This window comes from Lutra lutra, chromosome 11, assembly GCF_902655055.1.
Source record: "Lutra lutra chromosome 11, mLutLut1.2, whole genome shotgun sequence".
Lineage (NCBI taxonomy): Eukaryota > Metazoa > Chordata > Mammalia > Carnivora > Mustelidae > Lutra > Lutra lutra.
Window position 1 is genome coordinate 16638687 of NC_062288.1, and position 27938 is coordinate 16666624.

At 37.4% G+C, this 27938-nt stretch overlaps 1 protein-coding gene across 3 annotated transcripts in view; it reads left to right on the plus strand.

Annotated features, from left to right (window-relative positions):
- Positions 1-19497, plus strand: part of PNPLA8 (patatin like phospholipase domain containing 8) — a 42009-nt gene extending 22512 nt beyond the window's left edge. For all 3 annotated transcript variants that reach the window (XM_047694600.1, XM_047694602.1, XM_047694601.1), the window contains exons 7-10: positions 830-887; positions 2969-3163; positions 11045-11240; positions 17700-19497. In XM_047694600.1, coding sequence (XP_047550556.1) covers positions 830-887; positions 2969-3163; positions 11045-11240; positions 17700-17974 — 724 coding nt within the window. In that variant the 3' untranslated portion in view covers positions 17975-19497. The remainder of the gene's footprint in view (positions 1-829; positions 888-2968; positions 3164-11044; positions 11241-17699) is intronic.
- The last annotated feature ends 8441 nt before the right edge of the window (positions 19498-27938 follow it).

Consider the following 27938-nt stretch of genomic DNA (forward strand, 5'->3'; position numbering starts at 1 on the left):
AGGCAAGTTGGTAAAAAAAAAACATAGTCCTTATATCCAGTACAGGGGAAAATACACATTTTTTTAAAGATTTTATTTATTTATCTGACAGAGATCACAAGTAGGCAGAGAAGCAGACAGAGAGAGAGAGGAGGAGGAAGCAGGCTCCCCGCTGAGCAGAGAGCCGGTTGTGGGACTTGATCCCAGGACCCTGAGATCATGACCTGAGCCGAAGGCAGAGGCTTAACCCACTGAGCCACCCAGGCACCCAAAGACACATACTTTTAAGTCAGGAAAAAAATCTGCTCTGGAACAAAACTCCCTTATGATGGAATTGTGGAAATTGCTGCCCAAGAACAAGATCTGTAATGTTGCAGTTAATTCAGAGCCCAGCGCCAATGATTTAAAAAGCATTTTGTAGGAGTGACAATTGGCTCTGTGTTGCTAGAGCAAGTTTAAAGTCTAAATGTCCTGATGTGGTTTTTAGATTACTCTGTTACTAGTCTACATACTTCTGTAGTTTTATCTCAACACAGCTCCTTTATCCCTCAGGAGGACCCTGAAAACAGCGGTTTATTCTGCCTCAGTGCCTTTCTTTACTCCCCAGACAGGGTTGAAGGTGTTGCCTTGTCATCTTTTGGTGTCCTTCTCAAGCTGCACCTCAACTCTCTATTGCTTTATGTGCATTAATTATACTATCAGGCACCTGAGGAGATTTTTATATTTCTTTTTTGTCATTCATAGTACTTTGAACAAAACCCTGAGCAAACAGTATTTGAATATTGTATGTTCCCCAGTGTTAGGAGATACAGTCATTTTGATGTACTTTAATTTTCCTCCTTTAATAAAGGGATAGAATGGGATCCTCATTAATGATTGAAACAGCAAGAAATCCTACGTGTCCTAAGGTAAGTTTGGAGTCTTAAATATAATCCCAACTTGGAATTGAAGGTCAGGTGAAAGCACTTATTCTAAGAGATACATTTCTTAGAAACCTCTTTTAATATATTTTATTGATTCCTTACTTTTTGGGCTAATTTATGAAGATGTAAGATGTGGTCATTTGACCTCTTCCTGTATCCAGTAAAAGTGTAACTAAAGTTTAAGAACATGAAAGACTAGGACTAAAACCAAGGAAGAATTATTTTATCATAAGGTTAATCAAATCCAGTGACACAAGAAAAATTACAGCTTTTCTTCCCCCAGACTTTTTTAAAAGAAATTTTATGTGCCTGTGAATATATTAGATTAACGTATAAAAGGAATCCCAATTTTAAAAATGTTAATGCCACTAGAATTTGTCTTATATGGCTTCTCTTTTTATCTATTTTGTTTGAAACCCAGTAATCAGAGTATTGCTTGAGTTCTGTGTTCCTTAATAATACTTGTTACTTGATTAAGGAATAACATTTACAGACTTCAGAATCCCCTGTAGCTTGTATTTATTCTTGGATGATAAGCTGTAACGTTGAAAGATCAAATACAGCTCCTTTTATTTCTCTTTCACTCTTGCTTGTTCAAATTTCATTCATTCTTTAGATATTAATTCTGAGCCCCATGTGTCAACACTGTGCCAGGCACTCTGGAGACCTTCGTAAATGCAGACATGGAGTTTAGAGTCCAGTAGGGCAAAGTAGGCATCTGTCAGGTAATCACACAAACGAGATATAGTTTTGCTGAAATAAATGCTATGGAGTACAGAAACAGTTCTCTGAAAGCATATATTTACAGGGACAGGAGGGAAGCCTATTCTGAGGAAAGGAGGTTTGAGATCTCAGTGTGCAGGCCAAAGAGTAGGAGCAGTACTGGCAAAGGGAAGGACCTGTGCGGGAGGAGGCAGGGAGAGGCACAGGAACTGAGCGCCCCAGGAGACCAGAGCCCAGCATTCAAGGGTGGCATGCAAATGGGACTGAAGTGGCAGGTGAATCAGACCAGCAGGGCCTTGGAGGCCATGCTAATGAGATGCAGACTTCGGAGAGGATCCCAGGATGTACTCTGTGGTGCTTGTTTGTTCCCCTGTATCTTCAGAGCTGTTTGTTTTTCAGTCGTGGGAGTGGCCAACTTTAAATAAAAGACTAGATAAATTAGGGGTAAGGGAACTTTAGCCCCCTCAAAGAGTAATTCACTCGTTATGAATGGGTTTATCATGTTTTCCACATGATTCTTAATTCTGCCTGTCTATAGTCCAGTTAATAGAGAGACCCCTGGATTTTGGTGTTTGACCAGCTCTTAACCATGGTGGCCTGTTGACACTCTGACCACTCACAAGGTCTGGGGATATCTCCTTTGGTTTATTAAACAGCAGAGCTGACAAGCCCCTGGCAGGGCTCAACACAGAACCCCAGTAACTTTGGCCTCCTCAGCTTCTTTAAGTTTATGTTGCAGGTCATTAACCAGTACAGCACATTTTACATTAATTCAGCTGACATCGATAAAGTCTGAGACCCAAGGTGGTCAATATTAGTTATTTTAATAAAAAATTACCCAGCTGCCAATTATCAACTATGATAAGAAAGCCTCGGAGTTTGTTTGTTGTTAGATTCAGTTACTAAAGGCATAATGTTTTCAAAGAGAACAGAAGCAAAGACTCATTTGTAAATGATACTAGGAAAATAGCATATTTATTCTTCTCTGAGTAGTTTGTATTCATTGCTACTACTCATGCATCGATTATTACATTAAGATTTGCAAATGTATGTCTTCCTAATGTCTTTTTAAATGGCTACTCAAATCATGTAGTCAGTAATGTCTTCTATTATTGTTGTCTTACCGTCTGTTTCTCAAAATTGTTTCAGTCCTTATATTTACTGTCCTGTAAAGAAATACCTAGTTAAATCTCATTCCCTTTACTTAACATCTTGTTTATGTTACATTTATCTTGACGGGTAGCTGTAGATTGTTCACTCACACTACTAAACAATATTTAGTTTTTTATAGATCCCAAATACTGCTGTTGACAATGGGCATCGTTCACTTTTTACTTTACTAGGTAGCTGCAGTAAGTACCATAGTAAACAGAGGGATAACGCCAAAAGCTTTTGTGTTCAGAAACTATGGTCATTTTCCTGGAATCAACTCACACTACTTGGGAGGCTGTCAGTATAAAATGTGGCAGGCCATTAGAGCCTCATCTGCTGCTCCCGGCTACTTTGCAGAGTATGCATTGGGAAATGATCTTCACCAGGTAAGTTGACTGTGACCTACCTTTTGAAAGTTTGTGATTAAAGAATCAGCAATCATTAAATGTCACAAAGGGATCAACCGAGACTTTCTTCTTGTTTACATGTGGCAAAAGATGTCCCATACAAAATGTTTTTATTTGTCGTTTTTCTTAAATTAACAAGCCTTCTGTAAAGATTATTTTTGTATTTTATATAATGTGATTCATACCTAACTATGATTTTATTGATGGAAAACATAGTATGTAGGATTGGTTGTCCAAATGCAATAAAAATTAAAACACGGCCCTTGAAAACACAGAATGCAATCTGTTTGACAGTTGGGGTAGACATATTTTGAAGGAGATGATAATAAGAAAATAATCACAGTAAACACTCATTAAATTAGCTCTATACTGGACACTTATACAGTCCTTTGTATGCATTGTCTCATTTAATCATCACTGCTTACAAATCGGATAGAGTTATTCCCACTTTTACAAATGAGGTATTGGAGTCTTGAGAAAGGTTAAATAACTAGAATAGGATCATGGCTGTTAAGGGTCAGGCTTGGGATGCTACCTGTAATTATACTGCTTCTAAGTTTATGGCTAAATGATACATAAAGTTGAATATTATTTCTAGCAGTTTATTCCTTTTTTGTTGTGTACACTTATTTATCATAAAGTTTTCGTCGGTCAAGTTTTTCCATTATGAAATGTTAACTCATAACTTTACAGTAAATGATAAAAAAGTCATTGAAGCTTTTGACCTGATACTTCCAGAGTGTACGTTTTTATAGATGCTTAATTTTTATAATGCTGTCCCACTTAAAATCAGTCTCATTCACTATAGCTATTAACCTTAACTGTCCTCGCTAGTCAGTGAGGTATTTGTGCTCTGTTTGGTATTTAAATATATGTTGAGAAGGAAACTATTTTGGCAAGGATTTTCAGATGTCATTCAAAAGCTCATACATAGATCTTCTATATGAACTACATATCAGTTATATACCTCACATGTGTCAGTATTGTAATAGCTAAAACACTTCTATCACTTTTATTTTCTCCTATATTTTTTCTTGTATGTTAGACTTATTTTTAAATATTATGGGCAGCTATCCCATTTTTTCTGCATTTCTAGAAGTAATATCATAATCTTTGTAGTCATGAGATTAACCTAGGTTTCGTTTTGTCTTCGGAGTCAATTCAGACCATTTCTTACTTTGTCAGATCAGTCATTGTTCAATTATGTAAGGCACTTCCCCTTCTCGCCTTTCTCTTCTTTCTTCCACCTACTCAAGGCAGAAAGTGCTAGCTGTAGAGTTTTTCTGACATAGATCTCAAGACTTACTGGTCAAATTAAAATTTTTATTTTAAAATGTACCTTCTTGTTTTTAACAAAAATTTCTGTATATTCTTATTCTTACCAGGTTGTAAATGGAGAAATAATTTAGACAGTGTATTCAAAATAGTAGTTAAAGATTTATAACATATCTTTAAGGTGGTTGTTGTGCTACAGAATTGCAGTTACGCCAAGTATTAATGAAAGTCTCAAATGATAAGTTACTGTATTTTAAGACCATATGCTCCCAGACTTCAAAAGAAGTTAGTTACTTCATTTGTTTTTTCTTCTTTCTCTAAGTAGAAATAGTTCTAAAGTTTAATTCAGTACATAATAACAAACCAAAGTAATTCTGTGGTTCTTTTTCCGTTTCATTTAGACTAGTGATACTTCTTTTCATGCTTAGCCATTTTTATATTGATGACCATAATCTCTGAGTTTAGGTTTGAGCTACAGATTAAAATAATTTACTATATAAAGTTTATGTAAAAGAATATACTTTTATGTAAATCAGGGACTTCAGGAAGATTTGTACATCTAATTAATACATGAAATCTAGATTCTAAGCAAATCTTATTTTTAAGAATATTTTTCTTACTGCATGTTCTCACAAACATGAGGAAGAAATAGGATATTTTTCTACTCACAAGACACTGTGAAAGATTGATTAGGATATTCTAACATGTGAATGATCTTGATTGCTTAAACAAAATACTCGAGTGAAATTCCTTTCCAACCCTTCAGAAATTGTTAAGTTTAAAACTAAAATATGGTACTTATTATAATCCTCTTAAGCTCTTTGAATAATTATATTGAGTTATTTTTAGACTGATTTTTAAAATCTCTTCATAACTGTCATGTCTGACATATGTTTTAACGTGAGTTACTTCACATTCTCTTGGAACCATGTAGAGCATAAATTTAGACTAATACTCTGAGCAGTTACTGAAAGCAGTGCCATAATTAAGAGGTGTGAGAAGGTAGACATGTAGATCTCATTTGCCTTTGCCTATAAAGAGAAGAACGTTATTACAGTATTCACCAGGTTTATTACATGTCCTAGAAAACTGTAAAGTGAGAAGAATTCTTTTCGAGTAGCTTTCCAGGTATTACTTCTTCCCCTCTGCCCAAATAGCATCATGTCTTTCTTGAAATAGTATGTTTTACACAAAATTAATCCTTCTTTCTCTTTTTAATAGTCTCATTGATATATAATTGATATACCCAAAACTGGGCATATTTGATGTATACAGTTTGATGAGTTTGGACATATGCATGTCCCTTCTCTCTGATATTTTTCCATCTCCACCTCCAAAAGTAAATCATTCATTCTCTGCCTTTGGAGAAAGAGCCTGATAAATTAATTTGCACTAAGGGTTTTGATGACAGATTCTCATCTATTATTTTTTCTAGGCCTTATTTACATTTTGAAAGGTTATATCCAGAACTCAGAAAACATTAACCTAAGAGGAATTATATTTCATATAAACGTTCCAGATAAATAGTGTTTTCAGTAGAAAGAACCTGACTAGCACCTGGCAAATGATGCCTTTGCCAGGCCACAACTATTAATTTTTAGTATAGCTGGTCAAAAATGTAGTGACTGCTTGCTCAGTACGAGGCAGTGTTAACTGGGAGGAATATAAAGGTTTTAATAAGTGCCAGCTTATTTTTTGTGTTTCCTGGGTCCTACCCTCAAATACCTAAAACTAGAAGAATATAAGCAGAGTTATATAGTAAGATGATAAATTCAGTAATATGGAGGCTCCTTAAGGAGTTAAAAATAAAACTACTCTTTGACCCAGCAGTTGCACTACTAGGTATTTATCTAAAGGATACAAACAGTAATCCAAAGGGGCACATTTCATCCCAGTATTCGTACCATCAGTGTCCACAGTAGCCAAAATATAGAAAGAACCCAGAAGTCCTTCAACAGGTGAATGGATAAAGAAAATGTGGTGTGTTTATGTGTGTGTGTGTGTGCGTGCAGCGCACGCGCATGCACACGCGCACACACACACACACACGATGGAATATTACTCAGCCATCAAAATGAATGACATCCCTTTTTTTTTAAGATTTCATTTCTTTATTTGAGAGAGAGAAAGAGATCACAACTGGGCAGAGAGGCAGGCAAAGAGAGAGGGGAAGCAGGCTCCCCACTGAGCAGAGAGCCTGATGTGGGGCTGGATCCCAGGACCCTGGGATCATGACCTGAGCTGAAGGTAGAGGCCTAACCCATTGAGCCACCCAGGCACCCCAGAAAGAATGACATCTTGCCATTTGCAACAACATGGCTAGAATTAGAGGGTATTATGCTAAGTGAAACAAATCGGAGAAAGACAAAGATCGTATGATTTCACTCGATATGGAATTTAAGAAACAAAACAGATGAACATAGGGGGAGGGAAGGAAAAATAAAATAAGGAGAGAGACAAAACATAAGAGATTCCTACTATAGAGAACAAACAGGGTTGATTAAGGGGAGGTGGGTGGAGAATGGGCTAACTGGGTGATGGGTATTAAGGAGGGCATTGGTGATGGGTGCTGAGTGTTATATGAACTGATGAATCACTTAATTGTACTCCTGAACTTAATACTATACTATATGTGAACTAACTTGAATTTAAATAAAATCTTGAAAAAATAAATTCAGTAATGAAAATATGCATAGGGTTAAGAAGTAGTACAGAAGATGTGGCTTACTCTGTCAGGATTGGCTTTACAAAGACATTTCACACCAGTTGAGATCTAAAGAATGAATAGTTTGGTAGGATGGAAACGGGATTAGGGTGTTAAAAACGTTTTGGAAATAAAGGCTATGGTTGTAAAACATTCTGAATGTAATTAATGCCACTGAATTGTGACCTTAAAAATGCTTAAAAGGATGGGCGCCTGGGTGGCTCAGTGGGTTAAGCCGCTGCCTTCGGCTCAGGTCATGATCTCAGGGTCCTGGGATCGAACCCCACATCGGGCCCTCTGCTCAGCAGGGAGCCTGCTTCCCTCTCTCTCTCTGCCTGCCTCTCTGTCTACCTGTGATCTCTGTCTGTCAAATAAATAAATAAAATCTTTAAAAAAAAATGCTTAAAAGGACCAATTTTATGTTTTGTACATTTTACCATTATAAAAAAAAAAGAATTTTTTAAAAAAGTCATAACTGGGATGAGAGCATTAGGAGAAGTTCACGCTGTGCAAGGGTTATTTTCTCTGGTAGGTACTCTGTGATTTGAAATTATGAAATAAACATTAAAAGCAACCAAAAATATCCAAATTTTAGGCTATTAAGTACATGTGTAATGTACTGCTATTAAAACACAATTCTGTGTATACCTCTGAGGTAAATAGCAAATTATTCAATCAGTTCATTTTTTATGTTTGTTTTACCACAGTATCTAGCAGTGGGCCTGGCAAAACGGAATATACACTAAGTAGATAGCGAATTTGAACACCGTGTGAAGGGAACACCACGGCTGTACCATTACACTGATGACTTCCTGATAGGAGAGGCCTGGACAGGAGTGGACTAAGTGGAAGGGAGCACCAAAAATCTTAGCTTCCATACTTGATGGAAAGCAGTAAAGTTTAAGGAACAGGAATTTACTGCCATGGCTATTAAAACCATTGGAAACCCGACAGCTTTTTAACTTGGGAGTGATTTTACTATTCTCAATTCTTGGTAAACTTCTTTTGCCCTTATCTTATTTTTTCTTCCCTGTTTGACTCTGCTGATAGTTCTTGGTAGGCTTTTCTATAAAATAGTGTAGCAGTGTTCCATCTAAAATAGCAGGATGTCTGAACGTTATTATATAGAGTACAAGTATGGAATTTAAGATACAAGTAGTTTTGGGTGCGTGGCTGGCTCAGTTAGGGGAACATGGGACTCTGGGTTCAAGCCCTGCATTGGATGCAGAGATTACTTAAAAGTAAAATGTTAAAAAAGATTTTTTTAAGATGAAAGCTCTAAAAGTGGCAACTCTCTTGCTGAATTAGAAATTAAATGATACCTCTATTATGTGATGGGTATCATTCTAATGTCCTGTTAATTGAAAACAAAAGATAAAGTTGGAAGGATTAAATTAAAATTAAATTAGAAGCCTTGAGAAAATAATTATTACTACCTACATTCAAGGAATCCTAGTAGGGTTTTACATAGTTAAACAGTACAAATAGCCCAAGTAAGACTTTAAACAGATACATAAAGATAACAGAATTTAAAAATCGTTCCTTTCAACTGGTGAATGATAAACTGATACATCCACGTAATTAAATATTACTCAGCAATAAAAAGGAGTGAATTACTGGGCTGTCCAATGACCTGGATGGATCTCAGAAGCATTATTCTAGGTGAAAGAAACCAAATTCAGAAGACTACATACTGTATGATTCCATGCATCTTGATAACAAGAGTTAATGTGTAACCTTGGGGAGTAGATAGAAGAATGGTTTTTGAAGATGACTTGTCGGTGGCAAGGAAGCTCAGAGATTTGAATGGCATTATTGAATTGAACAGAAGGACAGTGGAATTTTGAGTGACATGGGTTTAGCCTTTATTGGTTTTCTGAGGAGAGTGGGCCTGGTACCTCTGAATACACTAAAGAACAGCCCACGCTCCACAGTGATCATTTCCAGCAGATGCAGTCTCAGTCCGTCTGCCTCAAGCTTAGCGCGCAAGGATCGCAGTCCCTAAAGCCGTAGTCACTGCCTGCTCTTCGGCCTGCCATTGAGTAGATGGACATTTAAGTTTTTAATGAATGAACTGAAATTGTCTGCTAAGGGGGCGCCTGGGTGGCTCAGTGGGTTAAAGCCTCTGCCTTCGGCTCAGGTCATGATGCCAGGGTCCTGGGATCGAGCCCCACATTGGGCTCTCTGCTCAGCAGGGAGCCTGCTTCCTCCTCTCTCTCTGTCTGCCTCTCTGCCTACTTGTGATCTCTGTCAAATAAATAAATAAAATCTTTTAAAAAACAAAAAAGAAATAAAATTGTCTGCTAGGTGTCAGAGAAGCTTCACTTCTCACAGTGTTAACTTGCACTGTGATGTGTTCTTAGTTTAGGATTCTGATCGTTGTTGTATCCTCTGCCATGCTACTTTGAGTTTAGGAGTGATAGAACTCTATTACTGTGGCATTTAGCTGTTTTACTAAGATGCACACTGAAAATTAAGTCTATTGGATCTAATAAAAAGAAGTATAAAGTATAATGCTAGCATGTGTGCTGCTGTGTCGTCATTCTGCTTCTGATACAGATTTCCCTCTTCCTGAGTCTAGACAAGGGACACCTACTGCCAGTCAGGTGGCAGATGACGTGAACCCAGGACTCCCTGGGTATCTCAGGCCTGGGGCCAGTCACAGGCCAGCTGTGTGCAGTCTTCTAGGTCTCAGAGACCATCCCAACTTAAGCCTATCTCAGCCACAAAGGGACTTCATGAAAAGAGCTAAAGACCTGAAATACGGTGGACCTATCAATAAATGGGCCCCCATTGACAAGAGTTGTCTTTTGAAAGAATAGCTTTTCTCACGAAAGTCACAAACATGGAAACAGGAACCACATTCTTTTGAAGAGTTGTAGTTAGAGAGCAATGGAGATCGCACTTCAGGGGAAGGTGGAGGTTAGATTGGAGATGGCAGCAAACAACCCACCCAAAAATGGAGAACAGAGCAAGCAATGAAGACATGTGACAAAATAGTTTCTCTGAGAATCCACACAGCCCTTTGTATCTCTGTTAGCCCAGAGGCATCATAAAGCTACACATTGAGGATGAATGCCATAGACATATGATAACTTTGGCTTTTGGGCTTTTTAGAAGGAGTAACTTTCTAGCAGTTTGTAGCTTTTCAAGATTGAATGGCTGTGCTAATACCAAGTGAGGTTTATCCCAGCAGTGTAAGGCTAGTTATGTGCTTTTATTCTGCTACAGTTTAGCAGTATTTGTCTGCATGTTTTACCCTTCTTTCCTCCTGAAGTCTTCAAAATAAGTTACTGTTTATAATAAATACTTGGAAATACAAAGTTTGCCTACTTCATTTAGATTATGTCTGCATTATAATGAATGCGATAATTTGAAATTGTATTGTTGATAAAGTTGCAGTTAAATTTGTTGAATTATCTGGTTATGTTTGACTTGTGAATGGAGAGCTAGTTTTAATTGTTTGGTAGAACCACAGTTCTGTTAGGTTTTATATAGAATCTATAGTAACCACTAAGCAAGGATAATATCTTTTAAAAATAACTTTGTTCATTTTAGTAGTTTTGAGAAGAATATCCAAAGCAATCAGAGAAGTTAAAATAATTTCCATAATAGGAAAAGAGATCTTAATGAGGTCAGTGAGCTTTTACAGTACACTTTTTTTTTCCACAGTATACTTTTTTTAAGCTATAGTATATAAAAGAAATTCACTTTAAAGGAACTTCTTGTCTTCAAATCATTTTTTCAATTTACTACATTGTTAAACTCTCCTTGTTTAGTACATTTCAGCCTGTTTAAAATACAATTTTTGCCTTCAATTTACAAAATAGAATTTCACTTTAAGAGTTCTGCACTGTATTTTCTTGACTTATATTTTGCAGGATGGAGGTTTGCTTCTGAATAACCCTTCGGCACTAGCAATGCACGAGTGTAAGTGTCTTTGGCCCGACGTCCCGTTGGAGTGCATAGTGTCCCTGGGCACTGGGCGTTACGAGAGTGATGTGAGGAACTCTGTGACATACACAAGCTTGAAGACCAAACTGTCTAATGTTATCAACAGTGCCACAGATACAGAAGGTCAGTCCATCTATTTGCCGCCTTAAAGCACTTTAACTTCCAGAGTTCAGTGTTTGGTAGCTTATGCTGATGCTGCCTACAAAATAATATGTTATGTCTGTCTAGGGGGCTCAGAGAGCAGAGGGGAGCAAATCTTTTGTTGTTTTCATGTCTCCTCACTCATTTCTTCTAAGGGACCCCTGAACAGAGACTTTTCTTCCTCTATGCGCTAGTACTCCCGTGCCTAGGTGTACAGTTGGAGAAGTTTCTACAGCTGATCAGCACGAAGGTTCAGTTGGAGACTTAAAATACACATCAGATCTTGTCTTTATCCTGCTCAGAGCCTCTAGGCTTCCCATCACATGTAGAACAAAATCCAAAAGCCTCATTCACTGAAATTTAGTAAGCCCTTTGAGACCTAGCCTTTGAATACATCTCCTCCCCCATTCCTCACACGTGTCCCCGCTACCAGGTGGCCCTCAGTCTGGTTCAGAAGTCTCTTGCCTTGGGCCCTCTGCAGTTGCTGTGCCCTCTCCGTGTGAGGTTTTCTTCCCTCAGGTTCATACTTGATTCACTCTGCTTTTTCATTCAGGCCTCTGCTCACATGTCACTTTCTCAGAAAGACCTTTCCTGATTCCTTTCTGTCCCCCTCACTATGTCATTCTACCCTTTTACCCTGCTTCTTCCTCTTTTTTTTTTTTTTTTGACTTAGAGCATTTCTCTCACCACATGGCTGTGTATCACACATTTGCTTGTTTCGTTTCTTACTCTCTCTATTCCACGAGAATGTAAGGTGGGAGGCTGTCCAGTTACCTATGTTGACTGTGCTGCCTGCACATAGTATGCAGTCAATGAGTATTTATCCAATTTCTAGTTTTGGCCTTGAAGTCTAGAACTCCTTATTTTGTTACTTTAAGTCTTACATGAAATCTGTTACTCAGTTCTTAAAAAAAATGGTTACCACTTACCAACCCCTTGCTTCTGAATCTCATTCTTTTCATATCATTGTGTTACTAGCCTAGTCTTTAGTCCACATGAGAGTCTTAAACTCCCCACTGAGGACTTTTATCTAGTAAGTGACAACCCAAAAGAAGCTCGTATACTGGATTTTTCACTATCTGAAATTTTGTTGTCAAAAACAACAAAATACTCTTTTTTCTTTCTTATTTTTCCATCACGTTTTTATTAGATCACAGCACAAATGCATTTGACTTAAACTAGAATACTAAACTTCTGAATGTCTGCCGTGAAGTAAATGCCTATGGCATCATAAAATAGTTTTCTTAAAGATGATGTGACATTGATTCTGTGATACATGTGGCATATTTTTATGTACATGCAAATGAATAGTTAAAATTGAGTAGTGCTTCATCTGTGACTTAAAAAGAGGAAAAGAGGGCCACCTGGGTGGTTCAGTCAGTTAATCATTCGACTCTTGATTTCAGCTCAGGTCATGATCTCAGGGTCATAATACAGAGCCCACCGAGCATGGAGCCTGCTTTAAGATTCTCTCTCCCTCTGCCTCTTCCCCACTTGTGCATGCTCTCTCGCTCTCTCTCTTAAAAAAAAAATTGTAAAAGAAAATTTCTTACTATTTTTCATTAAACTGTGGAATTAACACCATTGTTACCAGGAAGCATATTTCTAGGGGCAGCTGGATGGCTCCCAGTCAATTCTGGAGCCCTAGGATCGAGCCCTGCATTTGGCTCCCTGCTCAGCCAGGGAGTCTGCTTCTCCTTCTGCCCCTCACCCTGCTCATGCTCTCTCTCTCTCTCTCAAGTAAATAAATAAAATCTTTTCAAAAGTTTTTTTGAAAAGCATATTTCTAGATCTGTACAGTATTCTTACTTTAAGCAATCTGCTGAGAAAAAGAAAGCTTTAATCAGCCAGTCTCAAAATGCTTGTATGTCTATCTGCTGCACATCATCTGATGGGCTAATTTAAAATTTTTCAAGAAACAAGTAATGCTGTTTCCATAACTTAACACCCTTCTTAATGAAGAACTTGAGTGAAACACATTCAATTGCTGATACTAGATGGTTATTGACCCATAAAAACTGTAATTTCATTTAGCTCGATCTGATGCATTATCGGTTGCTAAATAAATGGTGAAGAGTTGCAGATGATTAAGATGATGAATTAGGAGGAATAAGAAAATGAAACTAGGTTATTGTAAATAGACTAGGGGCACCTGGGTGACTCAGTCGGTTAAGCATCTACCTTCAGCTCAGGTCATGTTCCCAGGGTCCTAGGATCAAGCCCTGGGTCGGGCTCCCTCCTGAGCAGGGAGCCTTCTCCTCCTCCCTCTGCCTGCTGTTCCCCTTGCTTGTGCTCTCCTCTTTTTCTCTGTCAAGTGTACAAAAATCTTAAAAACAAAACAAAACACCAAAGTAGACTTGATATAGGTCTTAAAGGATAATAGGGTTTAGAGATTTTAAAAGAGGGTTAAGACTGCCACTTCTGACCATGATAAAATAATAGAGGCCATATATCTCTCCCACCTGAAACCATTAGCAAACAATAGAACACTGGCTTTCAGCCATTAGATGAGGTGCCATGGGTTCGTGATCTCTGCGAGAAGGAAAATAAATGAAGTAATCCCTGCGATTGCCCTGCTTGCTACCTGAAAAAAAGGTTTCTAGGTGGTAGCAAAGAAGGGGTGGACCCAAAAAAAGCGGATAGGATACAGAGTTGGAGTTCATGGAGGCCCAGGAAACTGGAATTTGTGGGCAAAATACTACAGAGGAGGCAGCTTCACAGAGAGAGTGCTCCAAAGATATGCAGGGGAGTCCCCTGGAGTACTGATATGTACATGCATGTGAGGAAGCTCCCCAACGCAAGGCCAAGAACCACCAGGAAGAATTAGACACAGCTCTTCTTGGAGCTCACACAGGAGCCAAAGTAGCTCAGGTTTTTATCAAGTAGGTTACAAGGACCTGGTAATACACGAGATGTGCAGAGGAGTTCTCAAAAAGAGTATTGTCTCAGTGGCAGCATCAGATTAGTTCCAGAGTGAGGGCTGCTTAGGATCCACTCTCACACTGCTTAAAAGCAGCCCTCAAATAGATGGAATTGAATCCAGTTAACAGCATCCATTGTTAGAATAAAGTCAAGATTATAAGGGATACAGCAAATTCCAGCACAGAAAAATAACAAAAATTCACAATGTTTGGTGTCCAGTACAAAATTACCAGGCATACAAAGAAGCAAGAAAAGACACCCTTCACCAGGAGAAGACCCAGTCAGTGGGAACAGACCTAGCTATGAAACAGATGATAGGCAATTAGCAAAGGTATTACAGTAACTATTAAAAACATACTTTGCATGTTTACTGGGCTGGAGGAAGACTGGAATATGATAAGGAGAGAAATGAATGATACAAAAGAGGCCCAAATCAAACTTCTAGAGGTGAAAAATACACTGTTTGAAATGAAAAATACAGCTGACAAGATTAACAGCAATTCTGCATAAAAACTTGCAGAAAATAGAAGAAGGGTAAATACATCCCAGGTCATTCTATCAGGCCAATATTACCCTGACACCAGAACCAGAGGAGAAAAAAAAATTATAAAATGCATAAAAATAGCAATTCCCTATTAGTCTCCCCATGCTGAAATCCTTAAAATATACTAATAAATTGAATTCAGCAATCTATTAAAAGGAGAACAGAGTATAACCAAGTAGGATTCATCCCAAGAATACAGGATTGGTTATGTACTAAAAATTAATGAAATTTACATGTTAATTTAAGACAAAAAATGAAAAATTTGTGGCATCAATAGATGAAGAAAAGACATCTGACAGATGAAAACTCATAGTAAGTTAGGAACAGAAGGGGACTTTCTTAGCCCAACAGAGGGCATCTATTCAAACAAACAAACAAAACCCCTAGAGCTGGCATCATATTTGATGATGAAAGACCGAAAACTTTCTGTGTTGAGATCAGAAGCAGAGTAATACGTGTCTCATCATTTCCAGTCAGCATTGTTCTGGAGATTCTTTCCAGTATATCCAGTATAGCAAGGCACTGAAAGGAAATAAAAGGCAGCTAGATTAGAAGGGAAGTAAATATTTATAGATAACACCATTGTCTATGTTGACAATCTATTAAAAGGCTCCTAGAATTAACAAGTGAGTTCAGCAAAGTTGGAGAATACAGAGTCAGTAAAACTCAGTTGTATTTCTGAATACTAGCAGTTGGAAATTAAAATTAAATATATACAAAGATAAATATTATTTATAATAGCACAAGAATGTTAAACACTTGAAGGAATTACTTGTTTTAAATTATATGCAAGACCCGAACAGTAAAAACTGCAAAACATTCCCGGAAGAAATTAAAGAAGTTCTGAATAAATCAGTAGATATACCATGCTCATGAATTGGAAATCTAGTGGTGTTTTAGTGGCACACCGCAAATTGACCTGTAGACACCATGCAATTGCTGTAAAAATCTAGATAGCCTTTTTCTGGGGTAGAGATTTAACAAGATGACTGTAAAGTTTATATGGATATGCAAAGGACCTGTAAGAACCAAAACAATTTTGAAAAAGAACAAAATTGGAGGATTTATACTTTCTAATCTCGAGACTATAAAACTGCAGTAAGCAAAAGGACTGTGGTATTTGCATAAAGATAGACCTATAGATCAGTGCTGCCTAATAGTACAGAAATTGATCCATACATGTAATCTCAAAAGATTTTTGACAAGGTAACTCAGTGGGAAGGGATAGTCTTTCCAACCAATAGTACAGGGACAATGAAGTAACCATATTCAAAGTGAGCCTTGACCCTTCACACCATATACAAAAATTAATCTGAAATGGATCATAGACTTAAATAAAAGAGTTAAAACTGTTAAACTTCCAGAAGAATACCCTGAGAAAATCTTAATGACTTGGGTTAGGTAAAGATTTTTTAGATAGAACACAAAAAGCATGAGCCAAAAAAGAAAAAATAGATAAATTAGACTTTACCAGGGTACAGATTTTGCTCTTCAGAAGACAGTCTTAGTGAAATGAAAAGCTATAGGCCGAAATAAAATACTAGCAAAACGTATCTGATCTATTACCAGAACCAAATATATAAGCAGATCCAAACCATATAGAGAATTCCCACAATATTTATATAAGAAATACATAAATTCAGGGTCACCTGAGTGGCTCAGTGGGTTAAGGCCTCCAGGCTCAGGTCATGATCTTGGGGTTCTGGGGTCGAGCCCCGCATCGGGCTCTGTGCTCAGCAGGGATCCTGCTTCCCCCTCTCTCTCTGCCTGCCTCTCTGCCTACTTGTGATCTCTGTCTGTCAAATAAATAAATAAAATCTTAAATAAATAAATTCACTAAAAAAATGGGCAAAATATTTGAACAGACACTTCATTGAAGAAGATATGCAGATGACTAAAAGGTACATAAAAGACTTCACACCATTAATCATTAGAAATGAAAAGTAAAACTACACATCCTCTAGAATGGCTAAATTTAAGGCTGACAATACTAAGTTTTGACAAAGATGTAGAACAGTGGGACTCTGATATATTAATGGTTGGAATGCAGAATGGTACGCCATCTGGAAAACAATGTTGCAGTTCTTCAGAAGATGAACATGTAACATTGTGTGCCTGCTATACTTCAGTTAAAAAAGATAAACATGCTTTTACCATATGACCCAGCAGTCTCATTGCAAAGTATTCTCTCAAGAGAATTGGAATCTGTTATCCACAGGAAGACTTCATATAAATGCTTACAGCAGAATTATTCCTTCTAGCTAAAAACTGAAGAGAACCAGAACTGGAAAGAACAAATTGTGATGTGTCTGTGCAGTGGAATTCTACCCACCAATTAAAAGGGAAGGAGCTGTTGATACATACTGTGACAGGGGTGAATTTCAAAAGAATATTGCTAAGTAAAAGAAGCTAGTCCCAGAAGAGCTAGCTATATACTTCTGATTCTGTTTATATGAAATTCTAGAAAAGGCAAAGAGTAAGAAGAGGAAGAAGTACAAAAAGGCATGAAGAAACTTTTTTGGGGTGATAGAAATGTTCTGTCATAACTGGTGTGATTACACAAAGATACACATTTCTCAGAACTTCTCAAATTACACACTTTAGATTGGTGAATTTTGTATGTAAATTATACCTCAGTAAAGACGATACCAAAAATCATAAAACAGTAAAAGGAAAGTTGTAAAGGCATTTCAGCAGTGGCTAACAGTATGACCAGAAACGGAGAAAAGAGAACAGAGGAGCTAGTAATCTAATTAGCAGAGTTACATAAATGATCCTGGGAGATGAATTTCATTTTGTAGTTACAGTCATACAGTGTGGAATCCTTGGACCGACTGTTAATTGGCTGGCATGATGAAATAAAGCTTTGTAATTTGCCCTCAAAGAAGATAATTTTAAATAAGGATAAAATTAGATCATTGCAGAATAAATCAATTTTCTTAACTACCCTGTTCTCTCTCTCTTTGTTTCAACAGAAGTTCATGTAATGCTTGATGGTCTGTTACCTCCTGACACCTATTTTAGATTTAATCCTGTAATGTGTGAAAACATACCTCTGGATGAAAGCCGAAATGAAAAGCTCAATCAGCTGCAGCTGGAAGGGTTGAAGTACATAGAAAGAAATGAAGAAAAAATGAAAAAACTTGCAAAAATACTAACTCAAGAAAAAACAACTCTGCAGAAAATTAATGATTGGATAAAACTAAAAACTGACATGTATGAAGGCCTTCCGTTCTTTTCAAAATTGTGATAAGGGTATGTATATATTTTCATAAGCGAGGGCCTGATCAGAAGATCAATAAGTTCCGTAAGGAATTGACGGGATTCAGCATGAGTTGACTTAGAAGTACTAGCAAATCCTGGAAAAGTACGTGCTTGGACCAGCTTGCATGGTACAGAGGGCATGCTGGGTTTCAGAATTCATATGGGAATTAGGTTTTTATGATGTGAATAACAGTGCTCTAGGAGTCTTTATTATTGTGCTAGTTGGTTTTAGTAAATACTGCTGTTCTATTGTTTGATATTTGAGAATTTATTAATATATGTGCCAAACAAGAACTATCATCGTCCTATACTTGGTATTTTTGCTTCAGTCACCATAATCATGTGGAATATATTTGATACTGATTTACTGCCAGGGGCAAAATCTAATTTCTTCTTAAATTTCCATCACTTACATGTTCACAAGGTATAGTCTAGGATCCAAATGTTGACTTTTACTGGATTATCATATAAACAGATACATAAAAATAGAATTTTCTGTGTCAGAGGGCTTTTACATTTGAAATATGAAAGAATCAGATAAAGTTCTGTTCAAAATACGTTTATTTCCATCAACATCATTTGGTTCACAAAGATAGGTGAAGCTCCAGTCAACCACTTTTCCCTCTGAAATTTCAAGATAATTCTGGGTGTTAACTTTTCTAGCTCTAGCTTATCATTCACTGTTAAAAAATTAACTATTTGAATTTACTGAGAAGATAGCTCTAATCATTAACAAAAATAAACTATTGAAATAATACACTGTTAAAAGGCTAATGTCGTTTTTAAAAATTTTTTTACTGTTCATACGAAATGTAGCTTCCTATCTCATAAGCATTTGAATATACCTGCCAACAGTGTGCTTAGAAAAATAAGTTTTGTTTCATCTGATTAACTTCTTTAACTAGTTTGGATTTCATGGAGGTTGTATATATGCCAACCCAGATCATGGTTTATGCCAACCACATTCATCTTTGCTTTGTTACCTATCTGCTATGTAAATCCTTACATCACATGTAGATTTGTCAAGGAAAATGAGAAAAGGTAAATGCCTTTTGTTTTGTACATACCAGCTAAAGCTAAACCCCACTGCTGGATGATTCCATTGCTTCTTCAGAACGTGAATTCATAGAGGCTGTGAGGCATGGTTCAGAGCACTGGGGGGAGCTAAGAGTCTGGATGCTAATCTGACGTCTGATGCAAAGTCCTCTATGTGACCAGGAGGAGAGCGACAGCCTCTCTGGGCTTTGGGTATTTTGTTTATAAAATGAGAAAAGCTAGCTTGAAAATTTTATTTACTCTTTTATGACAATCCAAATTCTGCCGTTGTACAAGCACAAGATGGGAAGAGATGTGAAAATGAGTGTTTAGTCTACCAGTGTTAAACTGGTAGAATATCTGCTCTTTTCAAAGAAGCAAAGAGGAAAAATCGTCTGTTTCAGAAATGTAGTAAATTCTCCAGCTCATCAGTTATATTAAAAAATGGAATAAAAATTGTTTTGATGCTCAGGCCTTTTGGAGTGTCTGAAAATTCTTATTTCTGTGATAAAGGGTATGCTGGCCATGTTTCAGTTCTCTTCTCGCCGCAGATAGTATTCTTTATTAAAAATAGTACCTGCGATAGAGTTGTCCCTAGAGGCATATGGGCTGCATGGGATTTCCCCCGGAGCGGGGAGAAAACACGGCCTGGGCTAAAATTACCCTATGAGCCTTTTCTCCTCCCACACACGTTTTACCCAAGAGAAAGTAGATGTCAGAGGAATCTTCTGAGAGGGAAGAAAGTCACAAAAAGCTTGCAGTCTGAGGGAAGGGAGATCTCACAACTTTGTTTCAGTGATGGGGTAGATGGATTCCCTCGGAGCTTCCCCGTTGGCTGCTACCAACAGTTGCCTCCGCTTTCCCCTTCCAGGGAGTGGCTGATTACTGAAGCAGCCAGGATCCCAAAAGAGAGTTCATTGGAAGCTCAAAGTTTTTACCAAACCTGCTGTGCTTTAGAAATAATTCTAGGCACAGTGTTGAATATTTCACAAGTGGCAGTGCTAATGATGTGACTAAAAGTAATGACTAAAATACAGGTCTGTAAACTCCAAATGACATGGTTTTGACATAATGTAAGTAAATATGAAAATACCAGTGGTTTCTAAAGATACCGTCAAATAGTCCACAAATACTGCATATTTTTATGCAACTAGAACTGCCTGTAAGAAAAGTACAAATAATTGGCAGTCAGAATGAGTACCCAGAAGTATTTTGCTTGTGAGAAACCATTTCAAGCACAATAAAAGTAGTGTGTAGTTCACATATCGGCACCTGTCGCAAGGTCAGTCTTCCCTGACGTGCTGCAGATCCTGCGGCTCCTCCGTTCCACCTCGAAGTTAACTCTCTGTCCTCGTTCTCGCTTGGCTGATCATTTCCTTCTGTTCTGAACAGTGCCGAATTGACCAGTGTACTCTGGCCGCTGCTGCTCTCCTAAAGTACGTGGCATGGCACTTGAGTATGGCCCCATGTCCCCGTCCCTGTTCCATCAGCTCTTTTCCACTGTCTAACAAAGGGTGAACCCAGAACACCCAGCTCAGTGGTGTACCAGTGTTGAGTTATTCTTGTTCCCATTTGTACTTGAACCTCATTATCTGAAGAACTGTGTAATTCACCTGGAATAACCCTCGTTTTATAGTGAAACCAGTACTTTCCACGCTCCAAAAGCAAAGTGGATTTCTTTCCAGAACAGAAGCAAAGAACACTTCTGAAAGATGAGCGCTTGCTACGAAGTAGGTTATGGATTCTTCATTGCACTCTTTTTAAAGTAGGGTAAGTTCTTTATGAGAGAAAATTCTTGAAGATAGATAAATGACCTCTTTAGATTCCTTCAAACCCTATAATTCTGTGGTAGTTTATGAAAGTAAACTGGACAAATAAGTAACACGAAACAAGAAGTTAGGGTATTTTTTTCTTCTTTGTTCGTTGTATAAGATTTAACTGATGTCTTTAGCAAACAGTTTATGTTTCTTGATAAACTTTTATATTTAAAAGAGCTAGTTTTCATTCATGCCAATAGATATTTTTTCCTTTGTAACCATTTTATATATTTAAAATATGTTAATATGTGCCTTGAAAATGGATTGATTTTTTAAATCCGGATTGAAGCACTAATATTTATCCACTATCAATAATTTTATTACAACTCACTTCAACAAAGTTGATTTAATTGTGGTTCTGTTTTTACATTTAGGGAAATTTCAAAGCTGTGGAATTAGAGAAACATAGATGTGTTTTTGTTCAGTATTTTCACACCTATAGAGGAAACTTAAATACTGAATGTTTTTATAATTGCTAATAGCTAATACCTAGGAGTTATATGCTAACCATTACAATGAAAGCTCTATGTTCATCATCTCAGTAGGCTTCATTCTATGCCTGTGAATCCTTATACTATCCTTGTACTACTATTATTCCTGTTTTCCACCTAAGGAAATCAAGGCAGTTAGAAAGTTAACTAACGAAATAAAAAAGAAAATTATAAATATTTTTAAGTTTTTCTTTTTACTCTCCCAGTTATCCAGGGACAAAAGTTATTCATTATACAGACATATATTGACTGCCATCTTTATTCCACAATGGATTTCACCCTTTACATCACCCGTATTTGAAGATCAATTCTTATTTTACTTGCTGTGTCTCTTTTCCCTTTATTTTTTACAGTGTGTTGAAGTATAATTTTCATACCAGAAGTCACCCATTGTAACTGTACAATCCAATAATTTTTAGTAGGTTTATACTAGTTATGTAACCATCACCATAATCCAATTCTAGGGCAGTTCCATCATTTCCCCCTCCCCCAAAAGTTTCCTCATGCTTGTTTATAGTCATTCCCTGCTTCTGTCCCCAGCCCCAGACAACTACTGATCTGCCTGTCGAGAGTTACCATTTCTACATATTACATACACCTGGAATCGAGCAGCAGTGATCTTTTGACTCTGGCTTCTCTCACTTCGCCTGTTTTTGAGATTTGTCCAGGTTGTGGCACACGTCAGTCGTTGGCTCCTCCTCACTGTTGAGTGGTAGGTAGTCCATTGTATGGACATACCACATTTGTACATCCCTTCACAAGCTGATGACCATAGGAGCTGTCTTCAGTATTTACCTGTGATGAGTAATGCTCCTCTGAAATTCACAGACAAACCTCTCTGAGGACATACATTGTCATTTTTCACGAACAAGTATCCGGAAGTGTAATTGCTGCTGTTGTATGGTAAGTGTGTTTAACTTCTCAGGAAACAGCCAAGCAGTTCTCCAGAGTGTCTGGACCACTTTACATCTGCCATCAGCGCTGCAGGAGAGTTCAGTTTCTCCATGCGTTTACCAGACCTGGGTGTTGTCTGTCTGTCTGATGACCACCATCCTAGGGGATCGGTGGTGCTATTCCACAGTGGTTTTAATGTGCAGTCTTCTAATGACTGTGGATGACAAGCATCTTACGGGTGCCTACAAGCTATTTGAAGATCTTCTTTGGTTAAAATGTTCAAATCTTTTGCCCATTTTTCTTTTGATTTATTTGCCGCCTCTTAGGGAATTGTAAGAATACTGTGTGTGGGGGGGGGGGGGGGGGCATCCAGTTGTCCCAACATCATTTTTTGAAAAAAAAAAAAAAAATCCCCTCACCACTGAATTGCAAATGTACGTTTGTCAGAAATCTGTTGTCTTACATTCATGAGTCTGCTTCTGGACTCCATGCTGTTCCATTAATCTGTGTGCTGTACCTGTACCAGTACCTCACAGTTCTTATTACCATAGACCTATAACAAGTTTTGAAGGTGGAGTATAATTCTAACAATTTGTTCTTTTTGAAAATTATTTTGGCATTTTTGGTTCCTTTGCATTTCCTTATAAATTTTACAGCCAGCTTGTTTATACACACACACACACACGCACACGCACACACACACACAAGAATGTGATAGGGACTACATTGACTATATAAAGTTGAGAGAACTTACATTTTACTATTGAGTCTTTGAGTGGTATCGGTCCTTGAAGGCATATGATGAACATGAACTCTCTGTTTATTTGGATATTCAAAACACTTTTTCTCAGCAATGTTTTACAGTTTTCAGTATACACATCTTGCACTCCTTTTGTTAAATTTATTTCTAAGTATTTTATCCATTTTGATGCAATTGTGAATGGAACTGATTTTTCTTTTTAATTTCACTTTCTAATTGGTCCTAGTATATAGAAATACATACAGAGAGTGATTGCAATTCTGATAACATGATTTTCCAGTTTGTGAATTACCAAACTAGTAATGTCACAATGACCTTGCCCATGAAATATGGACAGAGTGTGGTAAATTGTGAAAAATAATTGCCGTATTAATGGTCTTACTGGTAATGCATGATTGTGATAGTTCTGGGTTATTATCTTTGGACAGTGAACATCTCTTTTAAAGTGTCTAATATTAATTGTGCAACAACATGTATATGTATTAAATATCACACATTATTACTGTATTATTTTGGCATAAAGGTATTTAGAGCTCTAGGAATTTTGTTGATTTAGAAAATGTCAGACCCTGGATTTTGGATCAGATGATATTTTTTTGTTGGCAGGCACTGAGTAACTTAGCAGTTACTGAGTGACATTTCAGCATTTTATTTTGAATTTATATCTGATTAAATGTGTTAATTGGCTTAGAGTTCCATCTCAGTAAATACATGAATTATAAGCTATTTTAGAAAAGAAAAGCATGTTAGATATGCAATACATTTGTTTTTAGATAAAGAATTCAGGAATAAGAGTGCACACTTTCCATGTGTCCATATGTATTCATTGTGGATTCCTGAACTGAATTCATAATTAATGGAACAAAACATTTTGACATAGGCTAAGCAGTTGTGAACCGTCAAGTGTAGAGTTCCTGAATTGTACGAATTTAAACAGGAGTCCATCATGAATTTAAATATGGCATAAAATTGGGGTGCTCAGTTAAGTCAGTTAAGCATCTGATTCTTGATTTTGGCTCATGTTGTGATCTCAGGGTCATGAGATCAAGCCTCACGTTAGGCTCTGCGCTGTCTAAAAAGTAAATAAAATATGGCACAAAATAATAAACATGAATGCTTATTTCATGCCCTGTGAGTTTATGAAAATACACTCTAATTTTTTCTCTACCAGTTTACAGGACAACAAATAAGACATGTTTCTGGTGATAGAAAATTGCCATTTGCCTTAATTTTTTAGTTTTTTTTTTTTTCTGAAACTACCCTAATTTACCTTTGTTTCTTCCAATGGATATTGCTCTGATGGATTCTTGGTCCTTGTGAATGACCTCCATTAAATGCATAAACTCCCACTTTTCTAACTTTATGCCTCACAGCTGGAACATTTGAGGGCTTGCTGGCCAGGAACTGAGCTGATCAAGTACACGTGTCCACACTCTGTACCCTTCCAGTGAGCGTGTGAGGTGAAGATCACCATTATCCCTCCCTAAAGTTGGCAACACATCACAGCTAGGAAGTGGGAGAGCTAAGATGGCTCCATTTTTTTTAACCACAACTCTCCATCCCTCTTTCCTAGAATGTCCTTTCCTGAAATGTTGCAGAGTGACTTCATACTCCCATTTACTAAACAGAATCTAACCTCTTGGGTTTAGTCAGTGAAGATGTGTGATCCCAACATCAAATCACGTGCACGGTTCTTGTATCCTTGTTTATTACCACAGTGATTCTCTGCTAGGAGTAGGATTACCCATATCCCTGAAAATGTAAGGGAGTAAGGAGAGATTGTCTGGGGGTACCATCGGCATTTGGTACCCCGGGAGTCAGAGATGGTGAATGTCATCCAGTAGACCCAGCACACAGGAAAGCCCCTCATAATGAACTCCCGCCCAAAATACTAACATTGCTCCTTTCAGAAACCATGAGCTGCTTATCCACAAAACACAAATAAGGAATTTCTTCCACAAGAAATTGAGGATCTACTTGGACCAGAGTTAAGATGCCTACACCATTTGCAAAATGCCATTTTCAGTTTATCCCAACAGGAATTCTTGTTGTGTTCATTGCTCCCTGTTCTTTTTTTTGGGGGGGGGGGGGGGGGCAAGTTTAATTACAACTGAACTGTTCACTTAATCTCACTTTTTTCGACCAAATCTGTGGCAGTTGCTCATTTCAGAACTAGGAAATAGGAAGGAGGGAGGTCACATTAAAGCACAGTTTGTTCTATTCCTGGCAGGAGCTATCCACCACCCAAAAAGATTCACAGATTACAGATGTCCCTGGACTAAATAGTTTGCATGTGCTGGTCCAAGGGTTTGATAAATGTGTCTCTCAGAAGTCACACTGATTGCCTTGTTCATTACAACCTTTATTCAGCTGAGGCAAGTGGGTTGAAATTCATCATACCCCACAGAGAGGTATTATTAGTTTGGGTAATTTGTTGAAAATAAAGCACTAACTGGAATGTTGACTTCATGATAAAAATCATTAATTTAATTCAGATTAATTTCCCACCTCTAGACAATACAGAGTTGAGATATATTTTAAAGATTTCAGTCGGATTACTATGAACTATTTCATAGTTCATATTTCATAGTTTACATGGCCCAAAATGGTTGAGAGTTCCAGTAATAATTGTAGCTGACATTTATGGCCATCCAAAGGCCAACATCATGAGCTTGCAAGGTCATTGCTGTTTAGACTAGCATGAGATGATGTGATGGTGAAAAAAGTCTTCCATTTCTTGACTGCTGCTAAGTTCAGTCTCTGTATCCTTCCCTGAAGAAAAGCAAGTAACCTTCTCATTACCAACGGGAAATTAAAGATCATAGTGTGAACGTGGGTGATAGTCTTTTATAAAAGTTATGTTTGAAATAAATGCTGTAATATCCTTTCACATATTCTAATCAAAAGCACATCACATTGAAATGCCTGCTTTGTATTATTTAAGCAATTTTCGAGGATCAAACCAAGATAAATGTACTATCTTATAGAAGAATAAAGTAGTATGACATTTACTACTTGGTAGCACTCTTTCTTTTATCATATACAACTACTGACAATTTGTAAAAGAAAACATGATTAACAGCGATCCCAAAGTCCATCCAATTATCTGAGAAGAAAGGAAGTCTATGTCATCTTAGCTTATGTTAATTACATCACATTGTATTCCCAACACACCTTGCTCCAAAATCGTATTTAATGCAGCATTTTAATTAAATTGCTTTTGAAAATAATTTAGAAAGAACTGTGAATGCAATTAAAAATAACCCACACCTTGACCAAACAGAACAGAGTACTAAAAAGAAAAAAGACAAAAATCACCAAATGTTCTATGCCAAGATACACAATCCTTGGGATTCATATAGGAATGAATCTTGCCAAAGAAAGTGTCTTATCATTCTTATGTTTTGTACAATTGGACCACATGTTTAAAAACAAAGGTTCTAGGGTAACAGCTGTTTTGCTTTTGTGTTTGAACATGCATGAACAATCTAAAGAATTCTTAAAAGACTCGAATTGAAAATGGTAGGTAAAACAAGTGTAACTCTACACCTCTCCTTGCCTTTTGAATTTGTTCTTAAAAACACAAGTTTCAAAAATAATACTGGAATTAAGAACCACTTAAAAATCATTATTTTTTTTCTGTGTCTCAATCATTAAAGCCACGTTCTTGTAAATCACAGGTGCTGTTATTCTGCTAATTTTGAATGCACCTTTGGTATCAGGCTACAAATAATCCATACATATCTAAACATGCCCTTAGGCATCCAATTCCTGTTTTGAATTATGTGAAAAGTGCCCCTTGCTGACTCTCAAAAACTGTAGAAATATTGGCCATGTTAATGCAAATAATTGCTTATGTATGCATACAGAAGAAGGAAATTCATGCCTCAGAGGTTTTGATGAAGCTTAGTATAGAATTTTGTAATACAGGCTTACTATCATTCTTATTTTGTGAGCCTGGATAAATGGCGATGTCCTGAACTTCAGACTTGGTGTCCTGTATGTTGGCAATTGTGTGCGGAAAACTGCGCTCTGTCCCAGCTCATCACAAACAGGATCATCAGCTCAACTCCAGCTCTCTTTAGAATAATTTTCACAGCCAGAGTTATATTTTTTAAAAACTAGTATCATGTATGTCCTGGATTCATCTGATAATATCTGCAGAAATCTGATCACATCTTAAAACATGTAAATAAAGCTCTGACGTGTGTCTGTTTCAAGCATGAAAGAAAAAGGAAGGAAAATTCTCATGGGTAACATAATTGAAAAAACATAGCTCTCTTTTTTTCTCAACTAATTGTATTATGCATTGCCGACTCAACTTACCATGTGGTTCTCTTACAAAGGCTTTAATATTTTTCTTAAGTTAGGCTTAACCAAATTATCTGCCTTAAATCATTAGGGGGAGCTGGGGGAAATGAAAAAGACTTTTTTTTTTAAAGATTTTATTTATTTATTTGACAAAATCACAAGTGGGCAGAGAAGCAGGCAGAGAGAGAGAGAGGAGGAAGCAGGCTCCCTGCTGAGAAGAGAGCCTGATGCGGGGCTCCATCCCAGGACCCTGGGATCATGACCTGAGCTGAAGGCAGAGGTTTTAACCCACTGAGTCACCCAGGTGCCCCGTGAAAATGCTTTTAAAAGTACTTTCTGAGATAGTTTACTTTTAAAAGCTGAAAATGGGGCTGTTCCCTGTGCTGGTAGGTAGATTCGTGACCGGCATCATTTTCCTCAGGGTGAGCTGACCCTTTCTAGACAATAGAAATCGCACAGATTACAAAGCCTATCATTTCCTCTCACCTACAGCCTGAGGTAAACATTGCTTCTGCTGTCTGGAGTCTCGTCTCTTTACAGGGGCTCAAAGAAAACCCTTCTGGGCACAAACGAAAAGAGGTTTTTTTGTTTGTTTAAAATGTGAGCTTTTATCTACACCTTTCTGATCCGTATCTGCTCATC